Genomic DNA, 19,870 nt, shown 5'->3' on the forward strand with positions numbered 1-19,870 from the left:
ACTGAGTGGTGTGTTTCTGCAGTTTGTGGGCATACTGACAGAAGGCAGAGGAGCTTGATTTTTTTTCACAGATTATCTGTCTTATACTGTCATAACATAATGATAATTTTAACCAATATGTAAAAAACATATTTTTTACAAAAGTCACATACAGCAGCTTTAAGATGTGCTTTAAAATAAGTAGGCATTGCCAAGAAAGTAAGTACAAAATGCTGAGATTGTCAACAGCTGACTTGTATTTCAAGTCATGTCAGAATTAACTATAATGCATATTTTAAAAAAAGAGTAAAAATAAAAAACAAAGGAAAAAAAAAAAGGTCAAGTCTCCTCTGTGTTCCAAGCTGACCCTCGGAACAACAAGGTTCACCAGACATCTGTGATTATTGTGGGAAAATGTAGAGTTGTCCCTTTGCATATTACTGTGAATTTGTCTCTGACCACATCTGGTCCTAATGTTGCCAGGATGCTGTATTTATCCCCCTAATGCAGGTTAATGCATATTCCACAAATGCAAAGGATTGAATTGGAAACACTTTGCAACCATCATGCATTCAAAATTATACTCAATTATGCTTAATTTTGCTAATCTGCATAATAAATACCGATATTTATAAAGGAGGACAGAGCAGTGGAACAAAAATGTCCAAGCTGTAAACATGGTAGTTTTCCACAATATAGATAGCAATGAGGAGAGTCAAAGCCAGAATAGTGCAGAAGCTGTCAGACATGTCAAATTCTAAATTTTAAAACACATACGTAACTCAAACAAACCCGACCTGAAGTGTGTGTAGAAGAGACTGCAGAATCACTCCTGTAACAGAACAACATTCTCTTTATCTTCACCCTCCCCTCTTAAGCATCCATCATTCATTACAGCAAATTCATCAGTGTTTCATTAGCAATGCTTTTTCACAAACATATGAAAAATGGAGCGGGATTAATTTCCGTCATTTCCCCTACTAAATGACACGGGCAAATTACCATAGCAGCAGTAAACATAACAAAGACTCAAATCCACTCGCAGCCAGAAACAGACTCTCTAGGAACACACAGTAGGTGTATTGTAGAACTCTGATGATCACATTTCACAGTCCAATTTTTCACTTTTAGACGGGTAACTTTTAGGAAAACAATAATGCCTCAGTGGCGATCATCCCCTTCTTTCCGAGGTGTTCGTTAACCACTGGTTTGCCTGCTCTAACGGTTTAATTTCTTTTGGACAACAAAAACATGTGTGTAACGCTAAAATCTGTTTCACAAACTTTCTGATTTGAGACACTCAAATCTCTCCTCCTAATTTTTCCCTAACTGAAAACCTCAAGAATGCCAAAACTGAGTCATTTGGGAAGGTGGAGCGCTGTGACCTTGAGTAAACAATCATACTGCACTAGACACGATTCCAGTCTGACAGAATCCAGGCAGGTGGATTCAATGAGGGACGCAGAGAAACGGTGATGTAACGATAAAGCCCTGAGAAAGTGGAGAAAAAAAAAAGAAAACACAGGAAGAAAAGCTGCTCATGAAGGTCAAAAAATGAATCATAATCATATTATTAAAAAGTGCGTTTTCAGTCGTGTATCTGTTTTGTACGAGCAAACAGTTTCAAACAAAACACGCTTATGGATCCAGTCATGCAGACTTATACACACAGATCACCCACGCATGCACAAACCCATTCACATAAACACATGCGCATGCGCCGCATGTAGTATTGCCCTGCTGCTATGCTGGATTCATCCAAATATGGTTGAGGATATTTCCATGGCAACAGCAGACAGAAGGGGTGCAGACTTATGTGGGATGATCTCCAGAGAGAGTCTGCTTGACTTCTGATTCAAACTACTGTTGTGTTCGATTCATTCACCAACGCAGCCGTTCTTTCAGCAGAGTTCCTAAATGCAAAAAAATTGGCCTTGGTTATATTCTGGCTGCCATGGCAATTCACCTACACAGCGAAAACTGCAGGGCATGCTGCAAAACCTGTGAGATTTTTAAGTCATTCTCTAATCATTTTTGACAAACCAATGAGGAGATTTTTCCCCCTTTTTTGTTAATGCTAATATTATATACAGTATAGATTGCATCAGGAGGACATGCGATGCAGAGCTGCTGCAAATCATTAAAAAAAAAAAAAACAGATCATAAATTGCAGAAATGGAGATGACACACACCAACAGGTCAGGGGGTGCAGGCTGGGCTTGGAAGCAACACATAAATCACACTGTAATAACAGTCCAGACCATAAAAGAAAAGAATATCCCTATTATGTCACTACATAAGTCACAGATATTATAACAAACTGCAAACCAGTTAAAAGATATGGGTGCAAGAGACGCGTAAAGTGATCTGTGTCTGCCATTAGTAAGACCTCACTGTCCAGTGAGTGGAGAGCATTTTACAGAAAGGAAAATAGCAGATCGTTTCTTAACTTGACGTGATCGAATGCCGGTTTGTGATCTCAAACGCCATGCATGTTAATGTGTGTGAAGACCAGGCTGTGAGTCATGTATGCCAACAGTCGTATATCTCAACCCAGCCACTCATTAATGAGGATGCAGCCCTGTGGCACCACAAGGAATTATAGGACTGAAACAATCAATAGACTGGAGCAAATAGGTGTGCCTGTGCGTCTGCATGTAAGTCTGCAGACGCACAGCATGGAAGTTAGCTAGGTACTTTAATTCAGTGTTTATCATTTACTTAGCCAACTGTATGGGAGAAATAAATCCATGATGTTATAATTTAACACTGTGGCACTGACACTTTCACTGAATCGAGCAAAAATATAGAAGTTAAACGTTACTTTGGCATTTAAAGCCATAAGTAAAAGGTGAACACTAAATCTGTATCAATTTTAATGCTGAATTGAACTGAGGATTTTTCTTTTTTTTTTATATATAATATCACAAATACTAAACAACACACTTCCTCCTCCATTACTGCATTATTAGGTTCAATATTAAAGCCAAAATTTCAGGAAAACTTAGAACGCAATAAAAAATCCAGATATGTAGAATTAAATATCTTTTGTTCATAATAGTAGAAAAAGAGACAGGCCACAGAACTGACGGGCCAGACAAGTTTAAGATGTTTTAAACCCTTACAAAAAAAACACGTCATCAGGTATTTTCAAACCATCTGTCCAAGGAAATGGAATAATCTGCATCATCATCTGTATGCTCTTTTGGTAACGTAATTATCCAATGCCAAATGAACGTCTGCTCAAATGGCTTAATCAGAACTTCACTCTGCAGACCCCCGATAAGTGGGGTACCCACCCATGACCGGGTCTAATTTGTAAGTGCAGTCCGTTTATGATATAGATGCTAATGGAGCCTAATATTCAATTAACTGGACTGGATCAAATCTGACTGGCCAGACACAGAGGAGTAACAGACATGAAGTGATGCTTTATTTGAGATTGTTGTAGCCTTAAATTACTGATATTGCAGCAAAAGACCTTTTAAAAGATTTAATAAAAAATGTAATTGGCTGCTTTTCTGCACAGAATCCTTATTCTATAAAGTAAATCATTTTGCAAGTGAAGTCTTAGGAAGCAACTCTATATGAGTGCCTTGGAAGATCATTCGATCATTTTTCTAATTGCATTTTTTTTAAAATACAGTCAACTTAAAAGCTTTTGTTTATCAAAGTTGCACATAAAGCTCTTCTTTAACTTTATGAGAACAGAATACACATCTCTATATTAGAGTCTCTCTCTTTCCCAGTTTGGTTTCACCTCCTAGACAGACAACAGATTCATTGCGGTCAATGTTTTTACCTCAGTTGCCAGAGAAAGACGATGATGAGGATGCTGGAGATGAGGAGAGTGATGAGTGTGGGATGAGTGAGATGATAATGAGCATCATGCTGGCGATGACAACACAAATGATGCGGGCTACGATGATTGAAACACACAGCTCTGATCTCTGGGGGAGAAGTAGAATTGAAAAGAATTAGGTTTTTGGTGCTTTAATGCAAATCACAGAATACCGTTCCCATTCTATCATAGACCTGTTTTGCTGACTACAAATTGGGTAACAAAAGGTGTTGAAATAATTATTCATCCTATGTTAATTAACAGTTGGCATGACAACCAAAGCTGAGGCTGCTATAGCGGAGCTTTCAGAAATACAAATGCACAGATTAACATGTAATGAATGTCCTTTTTCAATGTTTCTTTTACTGGGAAATGAACCGGGGGAACATTTCTGAGTGACACAAAAGCATTATGTCCGATTAATTTGCAAAATCAAAAAGAATGTATATTTGGCATATGAGGGCACACTCATGAAACTACGTGCCTATGTTCCACAAACAATCCTTTACACATCTGTCAAATTCTCATACTAAAAGAAAAAAGAAGATCATTGAGCAAATTGCTTCTCAAAACAGAGATGAAAAAAATGCAATTTTAGTCTTGCACTGCCGTCTGATTCAAAGAAAGGATGTCAACAGGCGTGAGTTTATTGAAAACTGAATCTGTATTTGTTGACATATCTTGTTGCTGTGGAGAAAAAGTGATACTGCACAATCTAAAACATCTTCAGGGAGCGAGTCGAGGTGGATATAAAACAGATTAAACTAATCGTGTTACTTTACTGTGATTTACACCTACTGAGTTTTTAAGAAGATGAATGACATCGTTTTTATTAAAGGACTGGGCTGGGATTCAGAATCTCCAAATGCCCATTCTTTGCAAGTGAGATTGCCTGATAGACATGTATTCATTAGTTTAATGCAACTTTCATTGTAAATCTGATGCAGAAGTAAGGAATATAGTGAATGCAAAATATGAAGCAAATTGCATTGCTTTTGTGAATTCCTCCCAAATTATTTTTGGCCGGTTTTCTTATCTCTGTAATGCTTTTTTTTTTTTTGCCTGGGTTTTATATGTTTCATTTTCAGAGGACTCAGTGTGGGTTGAGAAGGCGAGCCTGTTTTTCCTAGGGGACCTACAGGGAATAAAATATCAATCAGCACAACAGAAAGTCGCTTTAAAGTCAAACTGACCTGCCGACGAGGAGAAACTCTCCCACCACTTTCTTGCGTTTCATCGCCATGAGAATGTTGCGAACGGTCATGCCTTCACAAAAACACGCCACTACTCTGGCCTTGGGCAGGTGTGCCTTCAGTCTCAACAGCAGACGATCAAAGCTCTGTTCTCCAGCGTTGCTCCAGATTTTACCTAGAGCAAAAATCGTGAGAGAGCAATAAGTCTCTGACCCTTATGATGTGCTTGTTTTTTATCCCCTCACCTAAAAAGAAGATCCTGGGAATTTGAAATGTCTTTCCTTCACAAATAAAAAGTGGAAATATTTAGTGAAAAAGGGTTTTTTTTTTTTTTTTTTTTACTAAATAAAACAAAAAGCTTCCTTTTTTACTGGATGTCTGCCGTGGGTGTTAGGAAGTAATGTGCTAGCTTATTAGTGTTGACAATATTAGCCATAAGAGGTAGCAAATAGACCAAAACAATAACTGACAGAAGTGCTCTTTCACATGCATAAACAGCACTTAGTGGGAATTCAATCTCTTGTAGATGTATTCTCCTTCATTATCTTTGTGTCTGAACAAACACTAAATTAAGATAACATTAAAATTAATCCCAATTCAAACATTAAGTCAATATATTTCATGATAAATTCTGTCTAGTTACGTATTTTGACCTCTGCCATCTTTACCTGAGTGGGCTATACAGATGCCCTCCTTGGCCGCCATGTCTTTGAATGCCTCCATGCCACTCTCACCATAGTTTCCTGGACAAATAAGAAAACGACAGCCAAAAAAGGTTTTAGTGCCGGGATAAAATTACTTTCACAACAGCAGAGAAAAAAAAAATCCAACTATTCAGATGAATTCAGGTGTCTTGCAAGAGTATTCATAGTTCATCGGTAGAACTTTTCAACATTTTCATGATACAATGAAAACACTTTTTTTTATTCTATACGATAAGCCAAAACAACGGGTCATAATTCGGAAGAAAAAGAAAAAAGATGCCTGCTTTTTCAAATTCTTTTAAAATAAAAGTATAATGAGTGTGGTGTGAATGTGCGTTGCGCTATCTTGAGTAAACATTGCTTGTAGAACCAACTTTAGTTGTAATTTAAAGCTTTCCGGATCCAGAGGTAAATCTTTTTTCTCAAGATCTTTTTTGCAGAACAGCTCAAGGGCAGTCAGATTGGATGAAAAGCAATTTTGAACCTCCATTGCCAAATCTTACCAAATATTCCTTCTTAGATTTTGATTTGACTTTTGACTGGGTCCTTCTAATATGCTTTGATCTAAATGATATCATTGTTTCTCTGTCTGGATGTTTATGGTTATTGTTTTGAGAGAAACGAGGTAAAAACCTACACTACACTTTGCTTCGTACAGAGGCAAAGTGCTTCGACCCTCGCAGTGCCGAGCCGAACGACGTCTTTGCCAGCAGTAAAATGTCCCAAACATTCCTCTTGCTCTGACTTTTATTCCTCAATATTTGGAAGCGTGGCCAACACAGACTGAACAGCTTCATTCACTTCTTCTGCTGCTGTTGGTAACAACAACCATAGGCAGACTGCAGTTCTAAAACATCACATAAAATCCACATCATCGTTCACAACTCCTTAAATTAGCTGAATGGCCCAGATGAAATATATCCTGAGAAATCCATCTTACTGGGAGAATCCCCAGAAGAGCGCTGACGGGACAGAAGAATCAAGCAATGCTGGAAAGCAAGGGCCAGGCTAAGGTGCGCCACACTCTTTCCATTTTAAGGTAATGTATTGAACAGTGCTCAGTGAGACATTTAAATGTTTTCACGTTTTTTGTATCCCATGGCTGCCTAAAAACATTTCCATATTTTCCTCCCAAATCTGTCTACTGTATTCCTTGGTCTTCATGAAGTTCTTTGTTCTCTAACAAAACTTCTGAGGCCTTCACTTTTTGTATTTATCCTGAGATTAAGCAACACACACCTGGACTCTGTGTTGCTAATTAGGTGACTTCTGAATCAAGCATCTTAAAAGGAGGTCATCAAGGGGTATGCAAGCCACATTTGTCTTATTGTATTTTCACAAATATGAGAAAGATACTTTGTGTTGTTCAACTACATAAAATACAATTTAAAAAAAAATATATATATATAAATTTGTGGTTTTAATTTGAAAAATGTGAGAACATTTAAGAGGTAGGAATACTTTTGCACACGTTGTGTGTACTGACAGCAGCAGCTTGGTTTCTTCTGGACCACCCTTAGCAGTTTGACTTCATGCCAGTGAAAGCATATCCCCATCGTGGCTCCCCTTTCTTTGCCAGGGAAAGTGGGTGACCTGAAATTTATGCTAATGAATGGTTGTGCACACTGGCAACGAATGTGATAGGATTCCCCTCTCTGGTTTCTAACTCTGACTCTCCCCCACTTGATTGAAGGAACTATCAAAGCTCTCCAGTCTATCTCTGTTTTTAAACCTCTAACATGTCCAAAACACCAACGACTTTCTAACTGAGCATTACTGATCTGTTTTCAACATAAATTTATATTTTAAAAAAAGGAGAAATATGAAATGATATAGATGAAAAAAGGAAGACCTGGATCATTATGTGGAAAAAAAGAGAACAGAGAGAAAAGACAAGGGAACCGTGGGAAATGAAACAGACAAAGGCTCCCGATCCCAAACCGCCGTACAGCTCACAGTGTGTGTAGTTAGACCAATGATGAGGCTGGTGGAGTGAAGTGTAAAGTCCTGTAATTAGTGTCTCAGTGAGAGGAGTGGGAGACAGATGGCAGAGACCATCCTTCCCATGTGTACTTTGAGACGTACACACACATTGTCGCTCACACATTCGCTGTGGCACAATTATCCCAATCTATAGAGCTTGTAACCTACTTCATTCTGGAGTCAGAATTTATGTGGAAGGCCATCTCTTTTCAGACTCTCTCCATTCTTCTGTTTCTGTCCTCCACATACATACGCCTGGGTACTATTAAATACTGCTAGCACACCTCCCACAAATACATTCGACACACACGCATATCCATTCATCAATATGAAACAGGTCAGAACCACAAAAAAGACAGCGTAGGCCAGGCAGTCCCATGACTACTGCATCGAAAATTTCTTCCATTTGTGGGATTATTTCTACAAAACCCACATTTTTTTATCATGTGGATGTCCAAATTGGATCCCACGTGTTGCATCCAGGTCCCAGTAAGGGCATTATCATAACCGTTTCACATGGTAAGCTCTTTTTCCCAACATTTATTGTTTGTCTGCTTACTGTTTGTGATGCAGTAACTGGCACTTTTTAAAAGCCATAGCGTATTTTGTGTGAAAGGCTTGCAAAGCTGCATTTTAGGCCATGAATTAGCAAATGTGGGTTTTCACTAACAATTTAAGTCATTTGCAACATCGAAAGACGAACTGGTTTGGCTGCTGCAACTCCCTGTCTGTCATGCCATGGGACTTGCTCATGGACTGTGCTCAGATACCCCAGACAGCTCAGTGTGGGGCGAAGCTCAGCTGAGTCACTAGTCATTAGGTTTTAAGGGCCCAAAGCCCTAACTTTATGTAGAACAACAACTTTTTTCTGTTTTCTTCAGACTCAATTAACTTGCAAAGCCTCCGATATTTTACAAGCCAATATATCAGTGACTCACAAAAACAAACATGCAAGCCACATGAAAACATCAGGAGCAAGATGCAGGCTTACTGAAGATGGTAGCTGTGTGTATCAAGTCAGACGTACACTCACTTTCCACTTAATTAAGCACACTTGTTCAATCGTACGACGGTTTACACATTAAATCAGTCGGTCGCAATGCAGCAACCCAGTGCATTCAGTTATGCACAACATGACTTGCAGAGGCTGAAACTGAGCAACAAAACGGTGAAGAATGTGGATTTAGAGGACTGAAGTATTTTAGAAACTGATGGTTTTTCCACCATCACCCATTGAAGGGAAACTATCTTGTTAATGTGAAATGGGTTAGAGCAGACTGACTTTGGACAATAGAAAGGCAGCAGTAGCATATTATTATTATTATTATTATTATTATTACAAACAAAGGATGAACAGTCCTATCTGTTAATGCAAAACATGTTCTGGAGACCATATCAGGCGTCACTATTGTTATTAATATCATAGATATGGAAATAAAAGAGTTCCATAGAAATTGGCCTAACATTCAAATTTCAGTAAGCAGTTAAGGTTCCACATTAAAACATTTTACTGTTGCATAATGGATTAATTAAACTGAATTTATTATTATTAATCTCACTGAGGATGTATATTTATATCTTTCAAACAAGTGGTACTCTGTTTTATCACAGAGGCAAAAATAAAAGCAATATAACTTGTATACAGAGGCAGGAGGCTTTTCGGCCTTCAGTTCCCCCGCTGCCTGTGGCTCACCCTGAAATCCATCCTCATTTTCTGCTTCCCCTCTCCTTCCTGTCAAAGCTTGACTCTGAGAAAAACATGTAGTGATTCTTTTCTCATTTTTTTTTTTTTTTACTGCGTTAAGGGCCCCAGCATTCTTCTTGATCTTCCCCCCATCTTCTCCCAGACTTCCTCAAATGGTTCATCACATCAGTCGAGGTGTTTGGAAAAGCATTAAAGTTTCCTCAGACGTATATAAAATAATTTATATGCGTGTGCATTTTAAAAAAAAATCAGTAATCAACAAAATAGGTAATTAATTTCATTATCTGAATTTAAAAAATGAATTACATAAATTCATTAGACGCCAACACAGAACAGTTTTTTTTTTTTTTTTTTTTTAGGAAATTTTAATACTAAATAAAACCAAAACAAGACAGATTTTTAATAGACAATAGTTTTTGTTATAGCCATCGAATGGCCTACACTGTCACGAGCAATACTGCTGGCTTGACACTACAAAAAGATCATTTCTAAACAAGGGATTTTCACAAAGTGCTATATTTAAACATATTAATGGAAAGTTGAGCTTAAGGAAAAGGTGTACTTCAGAGTGTACTTAAGGAACAGGGATCATTTGAGGAAGGGGTATTTGTAGAGGGCTGGGAAACAAGGGGCATTTCTCAACTGGACTAAGTGAGTGTTGATAAGTGGCTCAAATGCTGGTTTCAAATAAAAATTAGGCCTGCATTTGATTTGGAAAATCAAGCTCCAAGAGTCTGGAAGAAGATTGAAGAGGTACAGAATCCAAGGTGTTTAACGTCACATATGAAGTTTCCACACTCAGTAATGTGGAAACTTCATTTGTCTTTCTTAGGAGTACCGACCAAAGGAAGACGAAGAACATCAGTGCAAACAACCTGTTATCAAATCCATTACGTCTCTGCAGAGCCACAGACTGATGGCCTGCATGTCACGCCAAATCGATGCAGTAATTCATACAAAAAGAGGAACAGTCAGATACTGACAGCAGATAATGTACAGCATACATCTTTTTTCTACTCATTTGCCCACAGTTTTGTATTTAAAATCCTTCTTTTGCTGGTCATACGTGGTATTCAACTTATCAGGAGACAGAATTTTTGTTGTAAGTTTCAATCAAAATTAATCTCTGTGTGTAATATATTAAATGTGTTTCACATGGTGAATTTAAGAACTAAAAGAGTGACCTTACAGAGATATGCATGGTGTTGGCAAAAGATTGTAAAAATGTGCAAAGGTTACAGTAGAGGTTATGGATATTATGGAAACCTGTTATTAACTGCTTATTTATACTGAGTGTTATGCTCTGTCTCCCAGTTGGGGATGGGATTGGGAGTTTTATGGTTCTAAATGGATTCCCTAGCTTGATCACTTGTCATAAATTAGTCCAAAATAGCTTCAAACCCTTTTAAATATGTTAACAGAGCAGGATTTTGTTAACAGAAAGTCTATTCCAGTCACCAGTGATCAATGAAACACAAAGGTAATGAGGTATTTCAGAACCTGCCTGAATCTTTTTACGAGCCTCTTTGAATCCTCACATCTCGGGATGTTTTACTACCAGCATGACAAATTATTTGGCAGAAGGCTTTCTTCTTCTCCATGCATTATGTCCTTCTCTACACTGTCCTCCCATACCAACTTTACCTTCACTTACAGACCACGATGTGCTGCAAGGTAAAAAGGGACAGGAAAACAAAAATGATTCACGGATAATGGAAGCAGAAAGAGAGATAAAACCAGGAGAACAGAGGCGTAGACGGGATCAACAGGATCCGAACCAAAAGACTCATCAACAAGAAACAAAGACAGAAATGAGGAAAAAGTGAAAAAAGACTAAAGGAGCACACTTGAACAGAAGCAGAGGTGGAGAGAAGCCTGGCATCTTGATTAATTGAGAGACTGATCAATCGCGGTTAGAGTGAGGGTGGGTGACACATGAAATTTCAGGTCAATGAGCTCAATTGAGCAGAACGCAACAGAGCCGAGCAGAGAAAGTCGAGTCTCGGCAAAGGCAAGGAAAAAAAGACAACATGCTGACCTTGTTGTGGGAGGGGATGATTGTGACTCATACTGCAAGTAATTATTGGTGCTTTATCATTAACTATTTGAGACAGGTTAAGGTCATCACATACTCCCAATAAAATATATTTATGTATTGGAAACCAAAGGAAACACCCTCCACTCCTATAAAGGTAATTCTGCAAGCAGCACCTCTGCTAAACAGGTAAAGCCCCTTTGCAAAACGTTAAATATTTTCCACAGTCAGTATCTGAAAACTGCTGTGTATCAAAATAACTGCAAGACAAATTTACTAATCTGTTTGAAACAAAAGCATTACTCTATATTTTGTGACGTCTGTGACAGATGTTTGTTTTGAATGTTTGTGTGAATACTATGCAGCAGACACATTTTTACTAAAGTTCATCACACTTTAAGCATTTCACAATTTTAGAAATCAGAGTTGTAAAAACTTGACTATCAGAGCAAGTTTCCCCGTTGCCAATTTCTGAATTCTCTGGTGGCAAAAACAAATCGACACTTTTGGCAAATTGCACGTATCTAATTAGGGAATTTGTTTCACTCGACTATTTATTTGTTCAAATGCTTCTGACAATCTGTTGTTAATAACTACATTGCACATACACTTAAATTTGAAATGGTAAAACTCTGCATCTCTTTCATTGCACATAACATCACAAGTAAGTTAGAATCTTGATCAGTAGGAGGCGCTACTTCGGGTGACCACATATGGAGAAATGAGACTTCGGTCCTTAAATACAGATACAGAAAGAAAGCAAAGAAATATGATTTTCCGATTCCACTCATCTGACTAATGAAGCTCCACAGAGCTCAGTGGAAATCTATTTATGCAGCAATGTGTTTTAAGTCATTTCATACCTTTTACCCAGTATAACGTAAAAGCCCTTTGCTGTTTTTTATCACTGCTTTACATCTTACTTGTGCTTTGCAGTTCATCTAAGAACTATGCTTCAGCAACTTCTACTTGGTTGATATCAAATGCTTAAAGTGTCTTATTGGTCATTTCTTCTCAAATATGAGGAAAAGCATCAAAAAAGGAAAACAGAAAATTAGAAAACAACTTCTACAAGCCGCAGGAAATTTTATAAAGCATCTTGAATGGCGACAAAATGAATGAATGACTCATCAATAAATTCATACTCAACCCAACTTTCTTAGTAAATGTGTGAAAGTAAAAAAAAAAAAAGTTTTGAGTCTCCAGAGATATTGCTAGAACACTGTTTTGTTTTGCGGACTTTAAATGGAGAAGTGAAACAAACTGGATGCAACTCACACTTTTGTATGCATGTACCACACAAAATATTCAGGATCACAAAGTTATTCTCTCAAATATTCCATCCTTGTCCAGTAGTGTTTCATTACTTCAGTGTAATCATTGTGCTGATATTACATGTATTATTCAGCTTCGGGTACATCAGTGTCCCCTGTCTTTGGCTCCCAGATGTGAAACGGTAATAGAAATTAATGAGTCTCTCACACGCGCGCACATACACACACACACACACACACACACCAATCTTTTTTTCATTTGGTATCTTCTGAATGCTGATTGCTCTCCTATCCTAAGCTTTCCACTCATTTACCTTCATTCCTCTCTTTCCTTCCTAATCCTTTCAGTCTTCTTCATCTTCCTCCTCTCTTTTGGGTGCCTGGGTTTGCTTGTGTATTTTTTTTCCTTTTTTTTTTTTTTTTTTTAAACAAAGGCAACGCCTGACACTGAATGTCACACCAAGGTTATACCAGCTTGTCTGTGCGAGTACAAAAATCCCAACACTTTTCTGGCAAACATACACATTTGTACACAGCGCAACAAGCACTCCTGAAATTCCCACACGGCAACACCACACGCGTCTCGTCTTGTTGCTAAAATTAAAAGGCAAGCTCCCAGAAACGCGTTCATACTGAGATTAGTCGCGGCGAAGGAAAAATGGTAACGTCAAACACGAGACAAATGTTATTCCTGACTCCTTATGCAGGGGGATAAATATACCACAACATCTTTTTAAATGCAAGTTGGTTTTCAGGTAAGACTGTTTAAGAGAATATACACAGATGTGCATAAATATTAATGAGCTAGGATGGGTTATGAGACAACCTCTCTAACTTTGAAGAGCTCACATGCTACCCCTGTTTGCTTTTATTGTTGATGAATGGCAATAAGAAACTTACTGTTCAAAACAAGCAGCAAGAAAAAAGTACAGATATCAACTGGCAGTGGGGGAAACATAGCAAACATGTGGAAGAGGCCAAAATTAAATATTTTTTGGCATACATGCAAAACACAATGGATGGGCACAGAAAACCATCTTGCAAAGGAATGGCTCAGATTAAAGCCTATTAATGTGTTAAAATGGCCCAGTCAAAGTTTTGACCTAAATCCATAAGAGAAACTGAGGTAAAACTTGAATGACAGTCATGACCAGGTTTTTCTTTTTTTCTTTTTTTTTTCTTTTTTTACTGTTGCTGGGTGCAAACTGATGACTTTGAAATGGGGTCATTTTAATTTAAGAGCGTGTGGATGTGTGTTTTGCCCAAAAGGGCTTAAAATATTATAGTGCTCCCCATTTTTAATAGCACTAATAATCCCTGCACAGGCATCAGCTTGTCTCTGCTAACTTCAATATGAAAAACTATTTTCTGCACAGCAGACGTGCATAACAAGGTCAACCCTGCTTCCCATAAGTCCTGAAATGAAATAACAATGCTTCTTTCTTTGAGTCATTGGTGTATGACTCTTCTGAGTGAAGCCTTGGAAACAATTGGCTCAATAAAGTTGTTTTATTTCTGAGTGTTGTGGGCCTCTGTCCCAATAGAGACTCAAATCACCACCTAATCAGTCTGAAACATGGAAATGGTGCGATTCCTTCAGGATGAGCCTGAACTCACTAAAATCCTCCCTGATCAGACCAGTCACTCAGACACAGATTCTGTTTCGTCTGCCTGCATTTGGCGTTTCTCCCACACATCGGAAAACATACAAATTTGCAAACATAGCAGCCACTAGTAAATAAATAAGTTACTGTACCTCTGCGGCAATCATATTTATGTACAACAACAAAACTGAGCACAGAAGCACAATAGTGAGGCATCCTTTAGTCTTTCATCCCCACACTAAAGAATGTCTTTGTTGCACAATAGATAGACATCTATTGTGTCTATTTAAATGGACACAATATATGTCTGTTTTCAAAGACATCCTCCCATTAAGATGTCTTGCATAATATGTCAAGAACAAAATAAAGACCTGTAGCAGGGAGAAAATATTCACACCCTTACAGAGTTTTTTCAGTTTTTGCTTTTTTTTGTTTGTTTGTTTGTTTCAGATCAAAAAAGCAAATTTGAAATTTAGACAAAGCTAACCAAGGTAAACACAGGAATATGTTTTGAAATGATTGTGACATATATTAAGAGAATAAAGCAATGCCATCAATATATATGACCGTTGTTGCACAGGTTTGGTTCGGAAACATGTTTTTTCCTTTGCTGAATGAAATCATTATTGGCGAACTAGATTTTGTACTTATTCTGGTTATCTTGGTCTGATGTTAAAATTAGTCTCAAGATCTGAACATTTAGGTAAGACAAAAAAAAATTGAGAGAGTAAATACTTTTACATAGTATATTTGAAATGGCTTTGATGGATTAGATATTTAATTAGCGGAACATCCTACTGCTTAATTAGTTTGCTGAGAGGAGTGTTTCACTTTTATCTCTTCTCATCTCCTCATGAACAGGCAATTTCTCTGGATTGTAAGTCCCCCACAAATTTTGTGACATCTTTTATTTCTATTTTTTCATTTTACAAACTTCTATTGGACGACAACAAAACCAAAACAGTTTTGTCTTTATACAGAAAAATTGATCTTGGGCTAAGAACGAAATGGGCAACCTTTGAAATCTGAGAGTCTTCGTAAATCATACATAAATCAAAGTATTTTAGATGTGTGAGCTGCAGTTCTACATGCAAAGCCAATCATGCTTGTTAAATAAATTTCATAAAGTTCAGCATCAGCTATTTTTCCTCATTTATATTATAAATCATACGCTCCACTTCCATCCCCCCCATTATCTGAATGCTTTCATAAAGCTGTCACACCATATGTTGATTGAACATATTGTGCTTTCATAGAGACATACCACCCTTACACACACACACACACACACACACACACACACACACACACACACACACACGGCAACTCCAGCAAAATAGACATCTGAAAAGCCCGATGACAAAGTCTTTTAAGTGAAAAGGTGCATCTCTCTGTGAATGTCTGTGCTTATCGCTTTTCAGGAACAGCAAACCCTGTTTGTGGACATCCGCAGAGATTGGATCGCTTTGTCCTCCACCTCAGCCAGTAGCCGCACTATCTCCACCATTTCCCAGCAGTAAACTGGGCGACTGAGTAACTCGACGTTCCGGCATGTCAATCAATGAAGAAGGGAAACTGAAGGATTATTTCCTTTTCCTTTTAAAAAAAAAAAATAGTCATAGCATAAAACCTTCCCATAGGTCTCTGCCTGTTTCTCCGAAGCCTTTCTCTAGACTTTTGGGTATTTATTCACGGCGATTCTTTCTCAATCAAAACCACCAAGCACTCTATCTACTCTGGCATAGCTGCTGCTCTGCTTCCCCTGACCTTTTTGTTCAGACTGTCCTGCAGGCATCACCTACTAATCTACTTCCCTAGTTTTGGACACAACTGCTTTATCAGCTTTCTGGCAGGCTTCAGCCCAGCCAATGCAATTCAATTTCTACCATCCTCACCTTCGTAAGGTGAAAACGTCAGCCTTAAACAACTCTGCTGACTGCTGACTGCAGAGTTGTTTCAACTAGTAAAATAACCCTATTTTATTTTTTTAAGCTCGTTTTACTTTCCTTTTCTCTTTGGTTAAATAAGAACCTTCTAATATGATATTATATAGTTCGCATTGCTCCTTGGACATTGTGCGTATACTGGAGCAAAGAAATGTGAATAGTAGCCATGGGTCGGATTGCAGTATCAAAGTGGGGGGGAAAAAAAGGCCCAGTTTCAAAACCATGAGTTTAGAAATCACTGAATACAGCTGAAGTTCAATATATGTTTTTCTTCTTTGTGTTCTAAAAATACAGTAACAATAATAAACAAATATTACGCTAAAATAACTTCGATAATAAATGTGTTGGAAGGCTCTCGAAGCCGTAGGATTAATTGTTGCTTTCTTGTTTTAAATAAAGAAAATGTAACATCTTATGTAAACACCTTGGTATCTTGGTAGCATCATCATACCTTAAGATTCTTTTAAGGGTTTAGTTTTACCTTCAGTGTGGATAGCAGACACATAGCTCCAGTTGTATCTTTTGACAATGTCCACCATGGCTCGTGCTTGCTGAGCATCTGAAGGGACCACTCGCATAAAATATTTATAAAGGCTCTGAAATAAAGCAAAGAATGAGTGGAATAGTGAATAAATTAGCAATTAACTGAGGTGAAATTGTATTAACTAATCCACGTTTCAATTTATCAACCAATTCCCTCTGAGACAGGCTGGCTCACCTTGTCACTGAGGTCCATACTGGTGGCAGAGTAGGCGATCTGCGGTATGTTGAAAAGCTGCAGCAGGTTCTGCACCTGGATGGCCACAGAGCTCGACCCCGGTCCAATTAAACCCACAATGGGTTTCTTCCCCCGCATCGGAGTAGCAGATGGGTCTGCACACTTCATTGTCGCTCCTCCTCCTCCGCCGCCACCTCCTCCTCCTCCTCCCCACGAGGTCATACCGCCCCACTCCTCAGCCTCGTCGGAGGACACAAGAGAATCCCGTATGAACTCGATGCTCTGCTCCAGAGCCACAGCCGAGTGCCAACACGAGTCCCGGATCTCGCAGCCCAGAGTGATGTTGGGAAGGATGTTTTGGTCGGCGTTGATCCGGTCCAACGTATGCATCATGGCCTCCACCCTCTGGATGCCATACTGCTCACGAACCGCGCCACACTTGCGCTCATGAACCTGAGCAGGCAGAATACAAAAACAAATTCATAGTCGTAGTGCTATGCTTTATTTTTTATCATAAAAAATGACCCGATTAAGAAAAGACAATAGTTAGTGCTTCACCAATTTTCAAACTCAAACTTGATTGCGTTGCTTAATGGGCTGTTGTTTATGGGGAGTTTTTTGTTGGTATTTTTCTTTCTGTCCAATTATTCGTAATGGGATGAAGAAAGACAAAATTTCAATGGGTGAGTATCGTTTACTAAAGCAACTAATGGAAATGAAATGCTCATAGTGCTACAGAAGACAAAAAGGTTTCCATTTTCATTTCTCTGGTAAGCAATATTAGGATTCTCTCTAAAGTTATATCTAAATATTTGGCCACAAAAATAACTGGTAAATGGACTGACAATAATTTAATGTTTATCTCTTCATTAAAGGGACAGTTTAGAATTTTTAAAATAAGGTTTTATTAAAATATTATGAGCAGTTATCTTCTCTCCAGTGCGTAACGTTCTTATGTTTTCATTTAGTGTAAATCTAGATTAGTTGTTTCTGAAGGTTAATGCTAATGGCTAATCTGGGGCCAAAGTAGAGGCTAACACTGTTTTAAAACTACGCTAACAACAAAAACACAGTTGCGGTTTATCTAAACATCATTTTCTAAACTGTTAAACAATCATAACTTTTGCACTAGGTTATAATTTACCATTAGACTTATGATTATTGACACAGAAAATGAAGTTGGTAGTTGATGCACCACCACTAAGCAACCTCACAGGATTAAGGTGAAACATTTAAAGCATTTCCCTTCAATAAAAAGGTGAATGTACTGTAATTGTTTAAGTGAAATATGTATCATTGGTCTTTACTATGACTTACTTTTAGACAGTTATTCACATTAGATATACACAGGAAGATGATTGGTTGCACAGCACCTAATGCATCCTTTTCAGATGTCAATGGTACAGCATTTACATTTAAAAAAATTAAGATTTCTGTTGTTTTAACAAAGTATAAGTTCCCTTTAGGCTTGGTTCTTCTGGAATCAACTGTTAGCTTTTGTCTCTGGGACCATCTGATCTAGATTTATATTAATTGAAGATGCAGAAAGAGTTATTTAGTCCATATCAGACATTACCTGCTCTCATCCATCTAAAATCTTTCAGAAATTTTGAACCATGCCTTTAAAATCAAATTTGAATTGCTTTGGGTGTTGTAGTGAAATTCAGGCAAGGACAAAACTGCAGGCCTACAACTTTATAGCACTGAAACCATGTTGCAGATATACACAAAAAACAACAATTCACCTTATCAGCAGGAGGCTGGTGATGGACAGAGAACAAAGCTCCAATGATGATGTCTCCAGGCATGTGTGCCACGACTCGGCGTTCAGTGGAGTCAGCTCCTTCACACCACGCCCAAACTGACAAAAGCAGCAGAAGCCACAGCATCATCATGGTCCACTGAGGTAATGAAGCACAGGCAGCTCTCAGATTGTACGTGCACGAGTGTCACAAGGTACTAGTGTTCGTCGAACAGCTTGGGTGACCATGTCAAGAGCCGATGGCACGGTGGAAGGCTTGAAATAAAACTCATCTCAGTATTATCCATTTCCAACTTGGTTTTCAGGGTGTTTGTTGTATGTCAAGGGGGTAGCATTAGTGGGACAGCTGAGACAGTTGCTTCAATGCAACCTGGAAGATGCAGGAGAGAGTCTGACAAAGATTTTACTGATGGTTGACACAACTCAACAATCCCCCAGTTACCAGGCTGAGACGGTTTCCACTGGAACAGGTCAATGAAAGACATGTTCCCAGAAAGCTGTGGGAAGAAAGAACTCAATTAGTCTCAAAGCAATTCAATATACCTTATTTTCAGGATTATAGAGCGCACCTCACTATAATACGGAGCCCTCCAGGAGACATGAGGATTTTTTTTTCCTTTTGCGTTCCCTCGCAATACTTTTGCGTTCGCTCGCAATAATCTATTGATCAGTTCATGCGGCATAATTGAATACTGTAAGCCTTTTTTACGGTGGCCGCCGTACTTTCTGCTTTAATGCAAGCTTATAAGGTTTTTCCATGGACTATTGAGTTATTATCGTGGGGTAATAAGTCATCTGATTGTGTCTCTGTTGTGTTCGTAGTCTGAATGGTTTAAAGGGCTGCTTTCAGTGCCGTTCCATCTGAGTCTGAACAGACATAAACATGCAGTAAATAAATTGATTTTCAATCAGTTTTTTGCACCAAAGTGTTAATAATAAGCACAAACGTTTTGCGAGGGAACGCAAAAGAAAAAAAATTCCTCATGTCCCCCTGGAGGGTTCCGTACTATAAGACGCACCTACAAATTTTTTTGGAAAAAAAAAAAAAAAAAAAAAAAAAAAAAAAAGGAAAAAAAAAAAAAAAAAAACCACCAAAAAAAAACCCCCGGGTATCCCCCCCCCCCCC

At 38.3% G+C, this 19,870-nt stretch overlaps 1 protein-coding gene across 3 annotated transcripts in view; it reads right to left on the reverse strand.

Annotated features, from left to right (window-relative positions):
• The window catches only part of grm5b (glutamate receptor, metabotropic 5b), a 76,508-nt gene that overhangs the window by 38,764 nt on the left and 17,874 nt on the right, over positions 1–19,870 (reverse strand). For all 3 annotated transcript variants that reach the window (XM_015050999.1, XM_015050997.1, XM_015051000.1), the window contains exons 2-6: positions 18,728–19,241; positions 16,983–17,435; positions 16,746–16,860; positions 5,682–5,756; positions 5,014–5,188 (exon numbers count right to left, since the gene is read on the reverse strand). In XM_015050999.1, coding sequence (XP_014906485.1) covers positions 5,014–5,188; positions 5,682–5,756; positions 16,746–16,860; positions 16,983–17,435; positions 18,728–18,877 — 968 coding nt within the window. In that variant the 5' untranslated portion in view covers positions 18,878–19,241. The remainder of the gene's footprint in view (positions 1–5,013; positions 5,189–5,681; positions 5,757–16,745; positions 16,861–16,982; positions 17,436–18,727; positions 19,242–19,870) is intronic.

Source organism: Poecilia latipinna, unplaced genomic scaffold (assembly GCF_001443285.1).
Source record: "Poecilia latipinna isolate Pla-1442-1.1 unplaced genomic scaffold, P_latipinna-1.0 Scaffold1023, whole genome shotgun sequence".
NCBI classification, from domain to species: Eukaryota; Metazoa; Chordata; class Actinopteri; order Cyprinodontiformes; family Poeciliidae; genus Poecilia; species Poecilia latipinna.